General features: G+C 38.1%; 1 protein-coding gene across 6 annotated transcripts in view; it reads right to left on the bottom strand.

Moving 5' to 3' along the window:
- Nucleotides 1–22,120, bottom strand: part of PPP1R9A (protein phosphatase 1 regulatory subunit 9A) — a 157,916-nt gene that overhangs the window by 46,905 nt on the left and 88,891 nt on the right. For all 6 annotated transcript variants that reach the window (XM_074835988.1, XM_074835981.1, XM_074836009.1 and 3 more), the window contains exons 4-6: nt 21,645–21,765; nt 16,842–16,946; nt 1,271–1,406 (exon numbers count right to left, since the gene is read on the bottom strand). In XM_074835988.1, the coding sequence (XP_074692089.1) occupies nt 1,271–1,406; nt 16,842–16,946; nt 21,645–21,765 (362 nt within the window). The remainder of the gene's footprint in view (nt 1–1,270; nt 1,407–16,841; nt 16,947–21,644; nt 21,766–22,120) is intronic.

Raw genomic sequence — 22,120 nt, 5'->3', positions numbered from 1 at the left:
TTTATTTATATGAGTTAAATATGCACCTATGACAAGATTTATTCTAAAACATATTAAAATATTTTTATTTTTAATATCAGTGGAAATTTAAGTGAAAGCATCAGCGGGGCTAGATAAGATTTTTACTTAGTCTTCTGGGACACTTCTGATTGTTCTGACCTATTGCTAGTTTAACAGTGTGTTTCAAAATCCGAGTGTATCCTAATTTTATCTCAGAGGTTTTTTGGGGTTTTTTTTAACTGTTTAGGAGCCTTGTCTCAGTACTTAAAGGAAAACTAAACTGAAATAAATGCATAGCATCACTACTCTATTTCTACTTCTCTAATGCTTCCTTCTACAAATAAAATAAAAAATCTGGCCCAGGATGAAAACACACTAATACATGGAATCTGGCATTTCAAACAATATTCAAAATAATGCAAAAGAAGGTGGTATGCTTGGCCTATGTGGAAGCAGTCTCTTGTGGCAGCAACTGTCTTTTACCTTAACCCAGCAGCTAATTTAGGGAGTAACACAGACAGTAGTCTCTGGAAAAGCTCTCTCATTAATCTTTCTGAGTAGCTTGGAAAGATTATTGCCTAATATTTAGGCATATTAGGAATTTTAAGACAATGGAAAGAAATTATGGATAATTTACTGTATAAAGTTGATAGTTTCAAAACCTTTGTATTGGGACATCAGGCACTAATTGGGAATATCAATACACACTTCAGACAAGGTACATTAATTCTCTATGCTGTGGAATATCTGTTCACAGAGAAACAAAAAGCAGTGTGTGGAAGGAGGCGTCTTACCTGGAATTTTCTGCATTCATTAATTAATTTCTGAATTAATGTTCTGAACTAAGAACATCAACTCTTCCAGGAAAAAAAAGAAAGGTCTAAAACTTCCTCAATCCCCTAAAAGCTAGAAGGCAACTTTTACCAGTTTTCACAAAACCCCTAGTGTTTCAGTGCACAAGCAAACCAAATTCATTCTCTTATTTCAGAAAAACATATGCCTTCAGAGGAAGAGCAATAATTACAGAAGCATTGACCAATTTGATATTTGCTCTTCTGGAACAAAACAAATATTTTAAATCCATGCTGAAAAGCTTTTCAGTAACTGTGTTCTTCAAATAAGATTCATCATCAATATCTGTAAAAATCATCAGCAGAGGTAACGGAGAGGGCCAGAAGCTGACCTCGGAGTGACAATTAAAAAGAAGGAATTAGGAACAGAAAAGAACATTAAAAAGCACAGAATAGTGAAACGCTAGACAGTCTGTTACCTCATCATCATCTGCATCATACTGTGCATAATGCTGCTCCAGCAGCTCTCTCTGGCGGCGTTCTTGTTCTAGAGTTTGGCTAATCAGCTGTGCAACCTCACTCACTTGTCCCGGTTTTTCTCGTCCAATTACAAACCTATACAAAACATTAGTGAAAAAATATTACTCCTGTTGTATTACCATAGTTCTAGATTTTTAGCTGTGTCTTGTATTGAGGGTAGCCTTCTCCAAAGATACATGGCTGTGATTATTTTAAATGTGTTCTATGGATGCCATTTGCTAGAAGGGCAATGTGCGTAAGACTAGGAGTGATCAGACCACGACAGTATTTACAAGAGGGAGGAAAAAAGAAGTGACTACTAAAGCCTTCACTCCAAATTTCAGTGAAAAAGATTATCTGAGTTTGAACTTTATGGACACAGACCTCAAGCAGGGCAATTGAAAAAAAAAAAGTATCATCGCTTCCATTCCCTTTAGAACAATGTCTTTCCCAGAAGCCCGGAGAAGACTAGACGCACAGAAACAGCATACACACACTTCTGGCAGCTCACAGTGAACGGAACGTGCACCAGAGTTAACTTCTTTCTCCATCCTGACTTAGAAGATATTTCTGAGCTTTTATATTTGCCTTCCTCCTGTTTATAACAGAGAATCTCTTTCCACATTTTTAAATCTGACAGACACTATTTCCCTAATTTTAAGCCGCATTTAAATCTTTCTTTTATTTCATGAACTTCTGTTGCTAAGGAGCGTTTTTCTCCACTGTTTAGCTATTGCTGAACACTGGGAGCACATTTCTTTGGCTTAACAAAAGACAAGGGGAGTGCCTCTTTCTTGGTTGAGACTTAAAAGAGTGCTTCCCAATCTTGCTTTCAGCAACTGAAATTCATAATTGGCTTGGATTGTAACACAGTTCTTCAGCACGGTGGCATAACCATAATTAGATATTTTGCTATCTCTAGTATTAATGATAAACACCCATTATACAGTACCAACACACGGTAAACTACTGAACAAAAGCACAATTTAAAGATGTCAAGGTGAAGGAATATTTTCTTGGCAGGCTAGAAAGACAATTAGGCAATTACAGGTGAAAACAGTATTATGCATAGCTGAAAAGCACAATCAGGTGACACTGAAATACTGCATATGGTAAATTATTTGTTTCCACAACATTTGGCTCAAATTATTAATTTAATTTAGAAATGTGCATTATATCCCATGTAAGAAAATGGTTTTCATTAGTATTGCCTATCGCTGTTAAAGTCATTTGGGATTTGGCATCCATGCGTAAGCCAACTTCCCATGAGTGGATTTAGTCCATTTCCTATGCCAAATAATTTGTCAGACTCTATGAAGTCAGGCACTACAGAAAGGAATACAATTTGGAGATTATTTCAACATCATCAAAATATCCAAGTGAGTAATTACTTCCAAAAGGATAAGAAAGGTGAGAATGGAGAATGAGTGAGTCCTTTTGAAGTAATGATACAAGGTCCTCTGAAAATAATTTGCAAGAAAGTGTCTTTTTAAAAACATTTATAGAAAATACAGCAGAAACTAGAACAAAATCAAGAAAATAACAGCATTTTAATCCTGATCAAAACAGTCTGGCACTCATATCCTACTATTATGAAATATGACATTGGTTCTCAGTAATGATAAAGACCTTGGGCTGAAAGAATGTTTCGTCATGGCCCCTCTACTTCATCTGTTCTGCATACTGACTCATAGTCAGATCCTGTTTCCTCTGAATTTTAATTTTAGAGCCAAGTATTACAAAGACTAAACCAGCCGTGTTTTCAGTCTCATCTGGGAGGAACAATGAACTTTTGATATTACTACATGAAGTAAAAAAGGATTCAACCCATATTTGGTACACATTTGTCTCCTCTAATGTAAAAACAAATTAAAAGAAAATATGGAAAAAAACCCCTTCTATTTTAAACAAACATTTTAAGCAACATAATGCATGAGTATTATTTATACATGGTAGAGAAAGCATCACATTTGTAAACACATGAGGGAGATCACCAATGTGGTAAATTATGGAACCACACAAAGTGATGCAAATATCGTATTCCCTCCTGCCCTCTGCCTGATAATTCACCTCTCTTGGAAAATAAGAAACTCAAAATACTTCATACATTTTTGTACACTGAAAACTTAGAACAGATAATCTGTAATGCATCTGAAGTCTGGGAACTCTTGATTATTTAGGAGTGGTTTTGACACATTAGACTATAGTGTAATAATATTTTCATACAGACAAACAAGTTTGGGTAGTATGTAAAAATGTAAAAGCTTATTAATTGAATTTTTCTTCTCATGCCAAAGCCACTCACAGTTTACAGTGATGTGATTTTCAAGGTTTGAATCGTATGTCAAAATGAAGTTCCTCAATGATACCTGAAGTCGTTAGATGATACATGAATAAAAGCCTCAAGCAATGACAAAGTTTAAAGCAAATGTTTTCCAAAAGAGAAATACGCAAGGAATGTTATTTTTCCTATAATTTACTGCTTTAAAGTGAGATATTTCCAGAGTGTCTGAAAGCATTCAATCTACTATTGTTGTCAGTTCTAGATAAAGAATTGCAAATTTGTAAAATGGAATACTATGTTACTAACAATTACGGTTTTTACAAACTAAACCAAACCTTTTGTCATGTTACATTCCATAACCTTAAGAATACCCTGCTGCATATAATTATGTTTAACTTGTAACTGAAGTAAGACATAAATTATAAATTTATAATTTAAAGAGACATGAATATTTCTCCCTTAGGAAACCGTAAAGCAGAGGCGGTTATTAAAATGCTAAGCATGAATTGGATCCTCATGACTAGAATGGCTTTAAATACAAGAACTATCATAATCTGAAGTGTTTAAATACAAAAAAGAGATATAAGGTTGTGATTCACTGACCAGAAAATTAGTCACTGAACCATAATATGCACACTTCAATGAAGTGGCTAATTACGCATTTCGCATCACTCTGGCTCATCAAAATTAAGCACATGCATTTTAGACTTGATTACTTAGTCTCAAGGGCCAAAAGTATTATAACAAAGAACTATAAATTCTATCAGCAATAATATATATCATAGAAGCTAGTTATGTTTCTAGATATGAGACAAATGAGGATTTTAAAGCCTTTAAACCTCATCATGATAATATTCCCTTTAATTATTAAAGCCAGCAACTGCAAAATAAAATATAGCAAATATGTTACATTGTACTACAAGCCATCACTGTACTAAGTCTCAGGCCATTGCTGATTATTTCTGATGTCCACAAAAAAAGAAAAAGAGAGAGGAGAGAGCATCACAGAGAAGCAAGGCATGAACTGACCTTGATATTCAGTTACACACAATCTAGCTGAATTACTTGCTGTGAAATACTCTCTTTGGTTGTGGTTAAAATAAACAGGGAAAGAGCTAGGAATATAATTAATATTTGACTGTATCTTGGATTTAAGAAGATCTAAAAGAATATAGTATCTGAAGAAAATGAAAATTAAACTACAGCAATGGTGGTTAAGAAAAGCATTCTACTGGAACTGGCAGCAACTCCTATATCTTCTGCAATCCATTAATGATTTAACGATTTTAAAGCACACCTGATATATGGCTTTCTGCGTATTTCCAACTTTTATTAAATGAGGAACTGCAGACCTGTGTTTCTTGAAAAAACAAAACCCAATTTTTTTATTTTTTTACCAACCACGGGAACCAGAAACATTATTATAAGAATTGATTAAAAAATATGTCCATTTTGAAAAGAACTTTGGTACTAGAAAAATGGGCAAAGGCACCAACTCTGTGACACAAAACTGAAATTCTGCAGCATGGATTTTTAGTTATATGAGTTGATGATTTCTCCTAAAAATATTTCAGGCATTAAGTGTTCAGTTGAAAAGAATTTAGCATGGATTCCTTAAATTCAACAAAAATCAAGTAAGAATACAGCAGACTCATTCTAAGAAATAAAGAACAGGGGTTTTGCTGCAACAGTATTCACAATTTTTTCTTCTAACCTCTCCTAAAATATAGTTTGGTCAATAAAAATGTACAGTAAATGTCATTGTATTTGGGGAATTTTACAGTTGGATTTTTAAAAATGGTTTTCCTCTGAGCTTTAAAGCACAAAGCTGCTTCTGCTACCATTTATCTAATTTATTTCAAGATGTCTTCAATTACCTTCTCTGGCTGCTTCCATTAGGATAATAGCCATATAATTAATCCAAAGTGCTAAAAGTGGTGTGAACCCTGCAAGAAGGCAGCTTTATTTAGTTACAGCAGCGCAAGCTGGAACTTTTCAGGTTTTCATGAACAAGAGGCAGCCTCAGATGCAGAGGTCGTTGACTACACATAAAGAATTCACAACCTATGAGCTTCCACTATACTTTTTTTCAGATAAAATGATCTGAAACTTAAAGAGTCAAAGACTCTTTGAATCACTGAATAATTTAGGTTGGAAGGGAGCTCTGGTCCACCTCAAGCCTCCCGCTTCAAAGCTGGGCCTACTCTGTCATGGCCTTGATCAGTTCTGAATCTCTCTAATGAGGGGATGCAACCTGTTCCAATGTTTGAGAAACCTCATAGTATGGGGGTTTTTTTGGTGAAAATATCTAGTCAGAGTTTCCCTTGCTGCAACTGCTGTTCATTGCCTGTTATCTTGTCCCTGTACAGAGAGTACAAAGAATCTGGGTTCGCCCTTTCTACCCCCTGGAAGGTAGCTGAGACAGCAGTAAGATGCCGGCCATCCCACTCTTCTCTTCGGATTGAAGATGTTCTTTCCACCTCTTCCCAGGGTGCTTCCTTCACAGCTGCTCTCTAGTTCAGTGTCGCACAGGGCTACACTGCTCCAGGTGCAGGACTCACATTTGCCCATTTCTGTCAGCTCATTTCTCCAGCCTGTGAGGTCCCTCTGAAAAGCAGCCCTGCCTGTTAGCCTATCTAACCCCATCCGCATCCTTGCTAACGGTGCCTTCTGTCTTACGTCTGTAAATCCATACAGCTCTCCCTTGCACCAGAGACAAGTGTATGCATAGCAATCTTTAAAGCTATTAGCTGTAACGAAGAGGAACTGAGGGTGACTGGTAGAAGGAAGAAAACAAGGTTTGCCTGGAGATTAGTGATGGTAGTAACCCAAAACTAACACAAACAAGTCAACAACTCTGCCCAGAGACTAGCACCCAAAGTAACAAAGAGGAAGTAACCACTAACAGTAGATGAAAGGGGCAATGACTAAATGAAGTTATCTAAGGTCACATAAGAAACATCGCACAGGGCAACTCATGTCTAGTGCAGGATGCTGGCTATGTAAACCAAACTTTGGGGAAGAGCCTCTAAAGACCCTGAAGACAGAGCTGCCAGTAAGCTGACCTATTGTGCAGAAGCTCTGTAGCCTGCATCCTTGTCCCCAGACCCAGGATGAAGTAAGCTGTGTACTGTACCCTGAGTTTGACCACAGGCAGCAGGACTCCAACTTATCAGTGATTTGAACCAACACGGTTGTCCTTTTGCCCAGTCAGCAGTCTGAACGGATGCATGGGAACATGACTTCCTTGGTGTGGCCATGGCATGAGCTGTAGGTAACATGTAACAGTAATGTGCCATGAATGAGATGCATGTAGTGTGTGCTGTGTGACTTGCTGTTGTTGAAGCAGTGGTTTGGTTAGTATTCTTTTATTATTTTTTTAAATGATTTAAAAAATTATTTTAATGATTAAGTGTTTGAATTAAACAAGGGCTCATCTAGTTCACTTGCATAACCATACTCACCCTGATTGAACAACTGTCACAGCACACCATGACAAAGTCTGGTATACGGTGCACGGGCAGCAGGCACTGAAGGTATCAAGAGCCATATATGAACCCTTGCACTCCAGTGCCATTGCTGCCCTGAGGCAAATTGTTGGGAAATGCAGGAAACGTGAAGATGTCCCTGCAACAATATCCAGGTCATTAGCCAATCTGTGGAAAAATCGAGGCAAAGCAGTCATTAATTTATCTCAGACTGTTCTGCATCCTTTGCAACAAGTTCTCCTGCCCCACTGAGCAGCAGGCCTGGCTCCATGGAGGAGGGGAGAGCAGCAGATGCTGCTTAAAATGAATTTTGCAAGGCTTTTACTGGGGTCTCCTCTGGTATCCTTATATCCTCCAAGATCAAGCAGGTCTCCCGGGCTCTTCTATCCTTCAGGGCAGCGGTCCCATAGAATCCTGCCAAGCAGATTCCCGAACAAGCCAAATTTGCTCTCCTGAAGTCCAGGGTTGTAATTCTAATTTTCATCTTCATCTCTCTCCGGTTCCTATACTCCACCATTTCACGGTTAATGCTCCTAAAGCTGCCATCAACCTTCACTGAAGAACTGACCAGTTCCAAACTGGTCATAAACCTGTTTCTGAGTAACAGATTTAGCAGACTGCCTCTTTTAGTTGGCTTACTGAACACTTGCGTCAAGAAGTTATTTTGACACATACCAAAAATCTCCTGAATTACTTGCACTGAACCACGTTACCCTTTCAGTAGATGCTGGAGCAGTGCATGTCCTCTGCAAGTCCCTAACCATAACCTCTGAACTCACTTCTCACTTGTTCCAAAGCAAGGGCTAGGTTGCCCTCTCTCCCAACTAGATTATGGGACCTGTTGGCAAACATGCTCTTGCCCACTTTGTCAGGTGGACCCCTTCTCTCCCCAGCATTTTTCATTCCTCCAAGGAGGTCAATAAAAACCAGTGCCTCCTCTGCAACATCAGCTGCACAACCAGGGGCTATCCTGCATCTAATCCTACCTGACTGGCATGATCAAGAAGCATACCTCTTATGCCCTTCCACCCTAGCCCCCAGAGCCCCGTAACATAGAATCATAGAATAGTTTGGGTTGGAAGGGACCTTTGAATGTCATCTAGTCCAACCTCCCTGGCAATGAGCAGGGACATCTTCAACTAGATCAGGCTGCTCAGAGTCCTGTCCAACCTGACCTTGAATACTTCCAGGGATGGGGCATCTACCGCCTCTCTGGGAAACCTGTTCCAGTGTTTTACCACCCTCATTGTAAAAAATTTCTTCCTTATATCTAGTCTAAATCTACCCTCTTTTAGTTTAAAACTATCATCCCATGTCCTATTGCAACAGGTCCTGCTAAAAAGTTTGTCCCCATCTTTCTTACAAGCCCCCTTTAAGTACTTAAGTCCTCCTCTGTACCTGTTCCAACAGGTCTATGTGTTTCCTGTGCTGAGGACTCCAGAGCTGGATGCAGTACTCCATGTGGGGTCTCACCAGAGAGGAGTAGAGGGGCAATTAAAATTTATAGGCTCCCATTGATTGGGTGGCCTGTAGTAGACACTAACCACAGGGTTCCCTTTGTTGCCTTGGTCTCTAATTCTTACCCATAAGCCTTCAACCTGCTCTTGGCTATTCTTCAGAGACATACTCAAGGTCTTCCTCAGCAGCATCAATGGCGCTGATGGACGAGCAGCAAAGTAATAGCTTAAGTACCAAAAAGCCTCAGCAGTCTCTCCACAGAATCTTGGATACAAGTCCCCAATAAGCTATGCTATTATCAACACTAAATGGATATCGAGTCAAACGATTAGGAAGTCATGTAAAAAACCCACACACCAATATTAATGCACTTAGATTAATTATTCGCACAGAAATAACTTTTAGTCTAGGGCCTCACTGACACATTAGCTTTATTCAAGAGTACTTCAAAATTAGTAAGGGATTCAATGTTTTGGCACCTCTCCAGGTTCTCGTCCTTACATTGCTCTGCTCCTCTGAGAGCAGAGGTAGAGAATCTCTTCCATCTCTTTCAGACAGACTGAGAGTATCCCAACACAATGCTTGCATAAAGGTTTCCTTGAATACATGACGATCATTTAATCAGCATTCACTATAGCACCACACAATTCTTATGGGAATGGCCAGCTCAAAGAAACACATTTGTAAATCTATGCTTTAACATACCTGAATGCAAGTGAAGCACATGCGTCAGCTCTGTTTGAACAGTACAGTGCTACTTGGGAATGTTTCTAAAACCTGACTGCACTTTGAGGCAAGATCTGCCTTCCCTTACCCTCACCCTTGCTGACATCCATGGGAAGGAATTCCAGGAAGAAAATATAGATGGGTTAACAAGTAAGCTGCTTGGTGATCCAGATTCTAGACAAGCTAGATCACCCTCATAGCACAGTCCAGGGGTATCTAAATGCTCCTACAGCACCATCCCTGTGGCTTGGTGAGTTATTCTGCAAGAGGAATGGTGGGTACTTCTGCCCAGCTGTCACAATGCCGTATCACATTGATCAAGATACACCAAAACTGGGTGGGAGCTTCTACAACACAATATCTTGGACTTTGAAAGAGTAAAAAAATTAGCTAAATAAGCATTTCTGATGATATTCAGCTGCAGGGGTAGGAGTTTATGTTTAAATCCAATGAACTTGAGAATGAAGTGATTCAAAACCTGTCAAGTTGTTCCTTTTTCCAGGAAAAGAAAAGAAAAGCCACTCCTAGTGAAATCCAGCCCTGCTGAATCTTATCAATTCATGTTACACTTAATTTAAAAACAATGCTCTAGATATCTAGCAAAATGGTTTATAATTCAGTCAGAATCTTTTAAATGAAGATTTTTCTATATATTTCACCATCAAACTTATAATTTCCTGTCCAAATGTGCAAATATTATGAGAAATAACTTGCCATAAAATTCAAATTAGCAAGATCTCAGTACATAGGGGCTATGCCAGTTTATGCCAGTAAATTAAACAGTGCCAGGGAATGCTCCCAAGCACTAGTAACTGATCATCTACACTATTAAATCATTGAAACAGTCTCTGGAATGGTTGGTCCAAGTTAACTAATATTCTACCAAATAATACTCGGGCACTGTCCAGGAGTTAGCAAAGGCTAGGAGTTAGCTTGGATGTTTCCAGCGAACAATTTGGACACGGCCACCCTGCTCTGAAAGGTAGGAAAGTTTAATGGTATGAGCGCTGACCACTCCAGCGCCAGATGGCCTTAGTGCTGAAGAACAGTCCAAGGCACAGTTCATCTGCAACAATAGGCACAGCCAAGGAATATAAACCAGCAAAGCCGTGATGAATGCAGTCTTACCTCACCGGTGTTAAGGGGTCACAGTACTCGTGAGTAATTTTTCACATTGTCCAGCACGCTACTCCTGGCAGTCTCACAGAACAATTACCAGCACTTGTAGGAGTTCTTTGCAGAGACCAGAAAGGCATTACATATTACAGAATCTTTAGTATAACCATAGTGGAATAAACGGGAGGAATTGAAACTATTTTGATGCAAGGCACCACAAATTTACTTTCTGCTGGGTCCATGATTCAGGTTTATCAAAGAAGCAGAAAGTGCACCAAGCACACATGGCTTCTGAAGCAGACCTTTATGAAGTCCCAGCTCAGCAATCAGCATCTCAGAGCAAAGGGCTTTCCTTTCCTCTTTGTCTTCTCTCCTAGGCTCTGGCACTTGCATTCAAGGAAAAAGAAACAAACGAGGAAAGGAAGAACAAAACCATCACCCCCAGCCAGGAAAACGACAACATAATCCAGCTCTCTGAATCAGACATGGAGTGTGGTATCTTTTGCTTTTGGGTCCTGTCTCGCTACCCAGGACTGAGAAGCAATAGAAATCTCTCCTGCCTCTTCCACAACATGGATCTGCAGTATGGAGAATGCCTGCAAATGTTTAAAGGACACAGCTGTTTCATAGGATAAAAGCACAGGTAGGGAAGGTAAGAAGGAGCAGGAGAAACCTGCACAGACAAGCGCACTGGAAGAAGAGAAGATGATTATCTAGGGGAAGGAGTCACAAAAATAAAGGGATGTTGTTCAGGTATTGTGAGCAAACGGCATTCCCACCAGGATATACTGCTGCTGGCTAGATCCTGCAGTTGACTTCATCTGTCCTCTATACTGGCTTAGTGCTTGCAAAGACACGACTGTATAAATTACCTTTCCAGATGTTATGATGTTAAACAAAAATAACAGCAGAAATGCAAATACTATTTTCTGAGATGGTGTATTTTTCAGAAAAAAATCAGCTCAAGACAGGGTGAGGAATTAGCTGAAGAAGCAATAAATGACGTATCAAGTTGGTGTTAATTAAGAAGTGAGTATTTTCACTTTTTGCCCTTTGACTGCTCCTTGTATAAGAGCTATCTAAAAGAAAAGTAAAAATTCCATTTTTGTCTGAAAGATTGCATTTGCAGTCCAGTAAGAGATAAAGAAATTAGGCTGTGAACTGGGAGTGGGAATTGAGACAGAACCCTGCTTTGAATTAAAACCATCCAGATAAGAAAAAACAAAAAATTGTAATAAATGATTCTTTATTAGAACAGAGAATAGTTAATAGTGGAAAGCCCCAGGGTTTGATAGCAGTTACATTACTATTGTTAGAACCTACTCTTCAATGATCAAGAAGATTAATTAAACATGGAAAAATTTGCTAACTAATTATTTAGATTCTTTATTAAGATGGAAAGACTTTGATGCACTTCAGCAGAATTTAATTAATCAAAAACTGGTAAACTCATTGGTAGGTTAGAATTAATACAATTAATTACTTTCAAGGGGGTGCAAATCATGAGAGACCAAACAGGTTTTGCACAGGTTCTGTATGGTTCCCTGAAAACTCAAGATCTGACTCAGAAAGCACCATGACAGCATCTGCTCAGTGCCTAGCAACAGTTTGGAAAGCTAAGAAAATGCTTAGTCACATTCATACAACAGGACACGGAAGGAGGACACGGAATTTAAAATTTGCCTCTCCAGTAAAGCACTGAATTTGGTTAAGTTTCTTAAAAGATACCTTTCAGAGGAAAACAATAATGACAAAAGCATACAAGCAGCATACAAAAGACTGGGATTTTCCAATGACTCTCTCATGCAAGACCCCTTCTACTTATCAATGCAGTTAGGACCATGTCCTCCTTTCCTGGGACCCTGCCTTTCCCAGAGCTCCATGGGCACGAATCTTTGTATCCAGCAAGGAAGAGAAGTGCAGTTCCCACTGAAAGCTCCCATATTTGTCCTAGAGAGACCAAGTAAGTATGGTAAAAGGACAGTTTTCTCTGTAAAAGAATTAGATTTTCTCTCTTGTGGGTGTGTTCAAGAAAAAAATAGAATTCCCTGGAAGCATACAACTCTCCAAGTGAGCTTTCTCTGGTGAAGACATTAGGATCCCCTAGCACCCTTTCATTACAATGAAGAACAGGTGGAAAGAGTGGGGTCACAGAGGCTCAGCATCACCCAAGCAACTTCAAAGAACTTCAGGTCTGCTACTCAGCAACATAGTCCATGAGGAGACTGCAAGTAAAATAACATAGAGAAGCTCCGTGACAGTATAGGATTCCCACTGTCAAGCTGCCTCCTTATCCTATCTTTTATGATTGTAGGCACCACTTGTAAACTTCCAAGTTGATGGATTACATCCTAAATGGGGTCAGAAGAAGCACAGAACAATTAGTGATATTAGTCTGGCACTGCCCTCTGATTGATCCATTAATCTTAGAGCACAGGCGACACTCAACAAAATTGAAAAACAACATGCATTTCAAAGGAAAATCCCTCCTGTATATAATCAAATTCTGAAATCCACTAATATGAGATAGCAGTAACCTAAATAGTTAAGCAAAATTATAAAGTAGACTTGATAGTTACATCAATTGAAATAGCATTCATAGCTATATTTGCCAGATTAGGGTCACGAGAACACTAATTCTCATCCCTAAAAACAGAAGCTGATTGCCAGCTGGGATTATGAAAGAATTCTCTCTTTTTCCTTTGTCTCATAGGCTACCAGAGTACATCTGGTGTGTGCTGATTATCTTCCTATAAAACATTATAAAAAAGAATAATTGAATTTATTATCACTGGAGAAGCCAAATTGGTTGGCTGAATGACCTTCCATTATGGTATGACAACTCTTCTGAATAGTGCAATACTTCAAACAATGGATAAAATAATCATAGATGCTTATATCTGCTCTTCTTTCCCCCCTCTCACCCTCACCTAGAACAGTTCAAAAGGTAAAAGCCATGTCTTCATTTTCACGCATTCTTTACTGTGTCAGCTACAGACAGTCTGGATACATTTTTCTGGCAGAAACATTGCAAAAATCTATTCTAGGTCAATGACTTCCACTGTCAGGATCATTCAAAGTGTTCAGAAGGCTCAAAGGAGAAAAATAAATCACTAAGTATTGGTATTATGCAAGCTCCCTGAAGAGGTATTGACTGCATTTATTGCAAAGAATTAAGCAGTAGCTTTAATGTCATTCTGTTCATGAATGTCCTTTCTTTGCAATTGATCTCACATAATAAATCCTGCTACAAAAACTAGCATGCACTTCGACTAGATTAAGGACAAAACGATTGTGTGTTTGTAATGCTGTGGGTTATACACGTGAAGTAATGCCAGTGAAGGGCGCACAAATCTCTGTGTGTACAGGACACCAGGCAGAAGTAAGGTACACACAGTTTATGCTATGATCGTAAAGGTAACTATGCTTATTAAACCAGTTCTATAAAAACCATTAAACTGACACTATTAAATATCAGACATGCGAGTAAGTATGTATTGTGATTTCTCCTGTGAAAGAAGGATTCATGAAGTTGCTTTGCCTTGAATTAAGTGGGCTGTGCGACCATACATTGCCTACACACTTGTAGTTCATCTGGGACACCTGCTGCAGGAACAGCAGAAGGTATTTATACAGCAACAACCTTTTCCAATGCTCCTGCCTCCTGCAGTGATGTGGATTATTAATGGCAGCTGCCAAAGGAACTGTGTACTCAAGGGTCAGTAGCACTGCTCCCTGCACTGCCAACAGGCAGGAGCTGACGGCTGCAGGCAAGCCAGGGATTTTGCCCCAGAAGATCCTCTTATGTTGTCCCTAAGGTTCTGGAGCAATTCAGATGCAGAGGTGAGCACTGTCTGCCAAAGAGGGTGGAGATGAGGAATTTCTCCATTCCAGCTCCAACGTAAGTATAAGTGGGAAGGAGGATCTGTCAGAAAACAATTGTTCCCTCTATAAAACAAGCAGCAGGCAGGGCTCTTTTGTCATATAGCAAAACAGTCAGTAAGGTATAAATACGTCATTTTCTTTCATATCTAAATTAATCAATATTAGTTCTCACTTACTTTCCAAGCAAATATTTAAACCTACCGTGAAGCCAAAATGTCAAGCATCCTGAAATCACTATCTCCAAAAACCAGCTTTCTGGAACCATTTCTGAGTTTGAACAGCTAAAAGCAATACAGCTCATCAGTGCCAACAAAGCATCAGACAACTCAACAGTCCAGGACCTGACCAGAAGCCAGGCAGGAGCCTGTGCCACACAATGCTCAGCCATCTCATCAAGTCTCGTTCCCAGCCTACCACAAACCAGGAAAAAAATCATGCATTTCTCAGCTGGCCTGCATAAAACAGAGGAGTAGTCTTTCTGAGTCTTTTTTCCATGAAGTTTTAAATGAAACAAATATAGGGATGGTTTCACCAAATTCTACCCATTTCTTTCCTCTAATTAGACTTACACATTAGTAAGATGCTGCTAACCACACAGTATGCCAGTGTGCACATAAAGACTTATATATGGTTTAATAATATTTTAATATTATTTTATATTATAATTCACATTATAATGTATTTTAAATTTTATTTTTAATTTAATATTATTTAACGATGTTTTTTAATCAGTTGTGACAGTAATGCACTGGATCATTTTTCCCATGAAAGCTCAATATCTTAAGGCTACTTACAAGGAAAAATGTAGAAGCTCACACATCTCTCCTTGATAAATGAGTCCTGTCAGAAGCCAATGAAACCAGTGCACAGGATACACAGTACACTTGACAATGTGAGCTCAACAACAGTGAAGAAATACTTTTCACATTGCACTATTTTGTGACAAAAGGGTCTCCACTGCAACCAGTCTGACTATAATTTACTTCCCAAAAGAAGATTCTGGGAGCATTCTGTGTGAAAATTGTTTCTTCCTTCTTCTAAACCCATTAATTTTCCATGGAAGCAAGTATTCTATTCTGTAACTTATGCAATAATAATTACACAAATTAAGCCTATTATAAATGTATATAATTCATATGTTTTATGTGAGTTCTTTCTTCCTTTTTTTTTTTTGAGCTAAAACATCAAACACAAAACATACATAGCATTTGCTTTGTGTACCAAAACACAGGAAGACATTATTCTCTGTCATAAGCATTTTATGTTCAAAGGTCCCAACTCTGCAGAAAACCTAATAAAGTATATACCGATTTTTACAGTTAACTCAGCAGGAACACTCACAGCATGTGCGAGTCTTTGCAGAAATAGTACTGATGTAACTAAAACTCTAAATGTTACACAAAAATATATTGATCTGTAATTACAATTTCTAATAACCTTTTTCCTAAATAACCTCTTCCAAATAAAACCTTGATCAACCACCCCCAAGATTCTTTGCAGAATCCACATCTCAACATTATTCCTTAATGTCATGCGGGAACAGGTATGCAATTATAGCGGAAATGTGCATGCCAGCATATAGCACCACCATCCGAGGGGGACTGCATATATTACCACCAGTAGTTTAGTCATGGTTCAAAAGAAGTCAGCCCTGAACTCATTAATTAAAGAATTCAGCTGTATTCCCTAGAGAGGATTTTGAGAGAGGACCAAAGGATGACTACAGAATGGCTGTTGCTTTGCAATATACTGAAGATATTTTTGGATTTATTTTGTAGAGTTAAATCTTTACTGAAATTAATAAGCTATTAAACAGAAAAGCTATGTGACTGCATAGGTTTTTAAATGGCAAAACAGTTCATTTCTAGGGAAACACTGTTCTTACTAATTTACAAACATTTTACAGCCTTGTATTTACATTATTTCAGAATTTTACTTGCAGTATATGTGACATTTTCTAGCCTCTTCATTATTTTATGGACTTTTACAGGGATGGCTTTCAGTGAGCCACAGCATAGGAACAGAGAGAAACCCAGAGATGGTGAAGGAACTCAGGTAGCTCAGTGAATTAATACTGGGATGTTACTCTCCTCAGTTTGGTAGCTGTTAACACTACTGCATCCAGTACTCTCTTTTCCTCTGTGCTGACGTGGCATCTGTGAGCACCAGAGTGCTCACTACCTTACTCCTCTAACCCTGGGGCAGTAACATGGCCAATCTCCCCAGTGGAAGAGCAGGGAGGAGATCAGCAGCAGCACAGTTTCCATCTGACCAACATCCATGATCTTCATCATTCCAACTAATACAAACAGTTTGAGGTCCATGGAGATCTAAACCAGTGAAGAATAGTCTTCTACGTGCAATTTCAGCTTGTTTCAGTGGTCACATTCTGAAAATCTAAGCCAAAACAAAAATCTGTAATACTATAGAGCATCCCTGTCTTGGGATGAAGGCAGAGAGGACACAACAAGGCTGAAAAAATCTGAATCCACCTGGGCATACTGACACTCCTGTGAGAGAAGCCAGGTAATCTTAAGTATTCAATCACAATTTTTTTTCTTTCAAAATACTCACCTGACTTTCCCTTTGGTGTTTCTCAGAACAGTTGCAGCAAAATTTTGCGTAACACCAACCAGACTGATGCCATCAACTTCCACAATTTGGTCATTCACTTGGATCCTTTCAGGGGAAAAACACAAATATATAAATAACTGTATGAATTCCTGGTGAATTTTCAGCAAAACTTAGCATAGAGAGATCTTTTTAGTTTGATTTTGAACAAGGGCTTAAAACAACTTAGTCATAAAATGAATGAGGTAAATATGAAAAATGCATCATTCCTTGCATGCAGACATCTCATAAATCCAGCTTCAAAGTTACCATTACAATTAATAGCATCAATCAACCAGTCACTTTCCTTGTATATAAATACAGCAACACAAACACTGGAATTTGTCATATGACTTAAATTAAACAAGATACTTGAACAGTTCTTACATCATTTTTTCCTAAGCCAATCTTGAAAAACAGCATAAGACATAGCTCTGGTATTTCACACTAATGGAAAAAAAATGTGATATTTAACTAGAACAACCTGCTCATCTGTAGAGAAAAGAGCTTGTGCATCAGACTTAATTGTGACATACTCTCTTAAAATATTTCCTCTAACTTGCTCCAAAAAGATGAATTTCCAGTATAAGTGTGATCTTGCTGCACACAATACTAAGACCTTGGACTGTTTTAATGAGGACTCTCTTTGAAACCAAACACCTATTTACAGTTGATACGCTGTTTGATGCAGGAAAAGTTAGGTGGAATAAAAAACATGCTTCTTTTATCTGAAGCAAGCACTGCTACAAAATCCCAAGACAAGCATTGAACTCATCTGGATTACAAATGCTTGGAAGGAGGACTGCTATACTAAAATGTCCTCTAGAAATGCACCAACTCCTATAGTTTCAAAAATTAAAAAAAAAAACAAACCACATTCAGAACTAGTCAAAGGGAGAAATTTTCGAGTACTTACATGGATGCTACTGATTCAAACAATACAGTTTACAAAGGAACCAAGAAACAGCTGTGAAAAAATCCCATTTAAATTATATAAAAATACTTAAAGTATTAATATCTTAGATATCTTAGTGATAAGACTTCTTTGCAAAGAACAACAGAGGCTTCAAAAGAGGGCTGCAGCATTCTAACTTGGACCACTAATTTCTCTGTCAAGTCTGATGCAATGCTTTGCAGTTCCACATGTGTTCAAGCAGTATTTTCAGTTCTTGGGACTCCACTGATGAGCAAGGTCTATTCTTTGGCAACCTCACACCACTGAATGTGTTCTGGGCAGGATCTCCCTTCTGTATAGAAGAAACCTTGAAAAAATTAGCTTCACAACAGCCTATAAACTCCTATTTTGAAAATCCATTTTAATCTCAGAATTTTATTTCCATTTTCACTGACGCATTTAATAAATACACCAACCACATTCATATTTATTGTATTTCAATATTGTAAAAATTAGTTATTATTTTTTTACTTTAGCAAACATGAGGTGCAGTCAGATGGTCACGGGAGTTCCCAGAAAAGAAGTTTATGAAGTTGGTACCCACTGAGTGGGAAGCTGTCACCCTCTTGGCTGAAAACTAAATGGTGGAAAAACAGATTCCTTTTTTGATGGCAGTATAGCTACAAAACTTCACTATGCAGTGGACTAGCAGTGTTCATACAGATACATAGTTATAGCATTTCAGGCGATGAAACGTCATGTTAGAGAACGTGGCTCTATCTTGATCTGCTGCAATTCAGTCTGACTCCATTTGTCCTTCAGGCATGTTTCGTATCTCCTTTCTTATTTGTACAGCTCCTAAATTAATTTCCGACTCTTATTTTCATGGCCATTGTTCTCCAAACCTCCTCTCCTTCTATACATACATTTATTTTAATTATATATAAACATACATATCAAACAACATACAATTAACATAATTGTTATTCAAATTATGTTACATGTAATTAAAAAAGAAGCTCCTGCCTGTTGCTGCCCAGACTAAAATACTCTCACCGTCCTGTTCTCCTGGCTGCCTTCCTCTTCCTCAGGCATCCCCTCTCCAGCCCCACTCCCACCGCAGCTCTGTACCTGTAGCCTAGCCCTAACCCCCCAGACAAGTCACCCTGGTCACCATCGAGACCAAAATATTCACAAAGCCATGTTCTCTGGGCAGCCTTCCCTTCAGAGCCCCTTCCAACAGGAGATCTAAGCTTTCTCTCTCTCAAATCTAATTTCAAATATGAATGAAAAATTAGGCTCAGATTGGCAAAACCCAAATTATAGATGTTTAACTGCTTTTATCATTAATGAAATTGGTAATTCTTCTGACAATTATTTCCTAATGCTCATGACTGAAATCTTTGCCTATGTGAAGTAGCACTCCAATGAAGTAGCAACTACAGAAATGAACCAACTAAAGTTGAACAAATTACTTGCATAATTACTGCTCTGTATGATGAACTGAAAAATTTAACCTGTGCAGAGACATTTAGAGTATTTTTCATGTTAAGAACTGTGTAATGTTTCAAAACTGTTGTTCCCAATGCTATCAAAATACTTTAAAATGTGAATGACCAATCATGACTATAAATTGAAAGAAGCAGCTATGAATTTATCCAGGAAAAGATTTTATTTCATACTCAGTCTAATGACTGATTTCCTATTTTACACACTATTAATAATCTCTCATTACTTATCAACATGCTTGCCTTTGGATTCATCTCGAAGCACCCTCCTTGGTTAAATACTGCCACACAATGCCTTTTGATATGACAAGTAAACACTATCTGTTTGTTTGCATCAACACGAATCAAGCCAGCAGTGCTCAATGACTGAGAAACCCCTTTGTAAGATTTTGGGTTTCCATGGGGGGCAAGTACTTTATATCATGATTTGATGGGTCTTTCAATAAAAGATGGGAGTTATCCAACAGATATTCTAACATTTTAAACTGTAGTTTTAGAAGAGCTTGCTTGAAGATAGTTAAGAGTTTATTCAGAATATCTGATGGAATTGCTGAAATATAGTTTTGTTTTCTGTTAGGAGACTTTGTTTTGCTATCAATGTTAATGATTAACTAGGCTTTTTCCAAAGATGAAGTTAACAGGACCTTTTACAGTTGATGCACTTTATTACAGAATCCGGCTGCTTCTGACTGGGAGGATTGCATTATCCCTTTCCCAAGTGAATGATCAGTCAGGCTCTCAAAGAGAGAATCAGAGGGCTATTTCTCAGCTGACTGAACATTCAGCCAGTTGAAGACCAGCACAAATATAAGAATGGGCAAAGAAAGATACTATTTTTCTCAGCTGACAAGCTCCTTTCAGATGCCATCTAGGGAAATGAAAGAAGAGACTTGTGATTGAACATTAACTTCTTGTAGCCCTCTCAAACATGTGAATAACAAGAGGAACAGAAAATATAGATCATCATAGAGCAGTAGTGAGCAACTCTGATTTTCAACCAGAGAATTTAATACAGAATGCCAGTAGTGAGCTTAACGCCTTCTGGCTGAGCTCAAGCATACCTTTCAGAAAAAAGTTCACTTAAATTTAAAGGAATGGATGAAGTCATGACATCTTGAGGTGTCAGCTTCCTCATTTCCCTTCATAATTTTTAAGCCTATGATAAATCAGTATTTCACCTTCAACCTGGTATTTTACTGCCAAGACCTGTAAAGATACCTGGAAGCTCGATCTGGAAGACAGTATGCTTCAGTATTTTCAGAGCAATGTTATCAAACTCAGCAAACCCCTGATATAAAAGCCCTCTGATTTAATTTGTGTAGGGCTTCCACAGCAGAACAACCTTTTGTCTGGCTGAAAAGTTATACGTGTTCATCAGTAAGGAACACGTTACTACAACAGAGTTTTTAGAAGACAGCATCAACTTTAGAGTTTATTCTTACTCCGCTTAGAGAACGCATATAAGTAGACTTAATTGCTAATGTTATTAGGTAATATTTTATTTGCACGCAAACTTACAAAGGGTATGCACTGGGCAAAACAACAGATTATATGGGTCAGAAGATGTTTAGGAATTCTTATTAAGTGATTATGTAGTAGTGTTTTCTAACTTCTAACTTTAATGCCACCTGATTGTGGCAGGTATTGTATAATACACAGATAACACTGTCCCATATGATAGAAAATACTGTATGTTCAAAAGGAATTCTTTGAACTGCATATACCAAGTAAGCAATTCTAGAAGCAACCAGGTTTTATGTGAGCATTGTATAAGACTACAAACACTAATTCATTTCTTTAGTGGGCAAGATTTATGGTATAGCTTCCTATTCCAATTGATTAACGTAGCTTCAGTGCTGTAGGGTGAAAACTGAACTTTGAAGCAGAATAAGAAATACAGTAACAGCCTGTGTTAGTAAGCTTGAAAGGAGATGTATTTAATAAGAGTTTAACCATTTATATACACTAATTATTTTCCTAATCCAATGTTGATCAGAACTCTTTTTCATAAGTACTGATTGTTTAAAGCTGGTTTGAAGTCAAAAGAATACGTGGGAGCTCAACACCTTTAAAATCTAAACTACCTTCAACAGTGATAGACAATTTGGAAACTCCAGCTTTACTCATGCTAAAAGAATCTGGGTTTTCAGTAGTCACTAACACACATCTTTGGCAAATGCTGTTCTCCTTAAACTGGTATCTTCTCATAACTACATCAGGCATTTGAACCTTACCAATGAAGACTCTGAATTTTACAGCTTTGAGTTATCATGACATATATTAAGCAAACAACTCTTTCCTATGAAAATCATAATTCATAATAACTACTGCCAGGAAAATTTCCAAATACTGAGTCTAGTTTACCTGCCATCTCTTTCTGCTGCCCCACCTTCTGTTACTGTTTTGACAAATATTCCCAGTTTTTCAAGGCCTGCATCTGCTCCAACTCCCATTCCAATAATGCTTATGCCAAGTCCATCTTCATCTGTGAAAGAGGCAAGCAAAAGCAGAAACTTCTTACAATTGAATTACATAGTTATTTGGTAAATAAACATTTATGCTTTGGTTCCTCCTGGTTTTCCATGTCAGTAACATTAATATCCTTTTTCCTGATTTCCTTTAAAACACTTTATTATTCTACCATTTTAACTATACACAGAAAATACCACCTCCACTCTTATATCACCTTCACCCTTATGAGAAGCTCAAAATAACAATCAAGATTTTTGCTCTTCTATCGGAGAATGCAATCATCGCATCAAACACTGTGTAAAATCCTGTGTTAATGGAGTGACACAAAACAGCTTCCTTAACGAAATGAAGAAGTGCATGTCTCTGAA

This window comes from Strix aluco, chromosome 1 (genome assembly GCF_031877795.1).
Source record: "Strix aluco isolate bStrAlu1 chromosome 1, bStrAlu1.hap1, whole genome shotgun sequence".
Lineage (NCBI taxonomy): Eukaryota > Metazoa > Chordata > Aves > Strigiformes > Strigidae > Strix > Strix aluco.
Note: the sequence above shows the minus strand (reverse complement) of the source record. Positions and strands in the feature narration are given on the sequence as shown.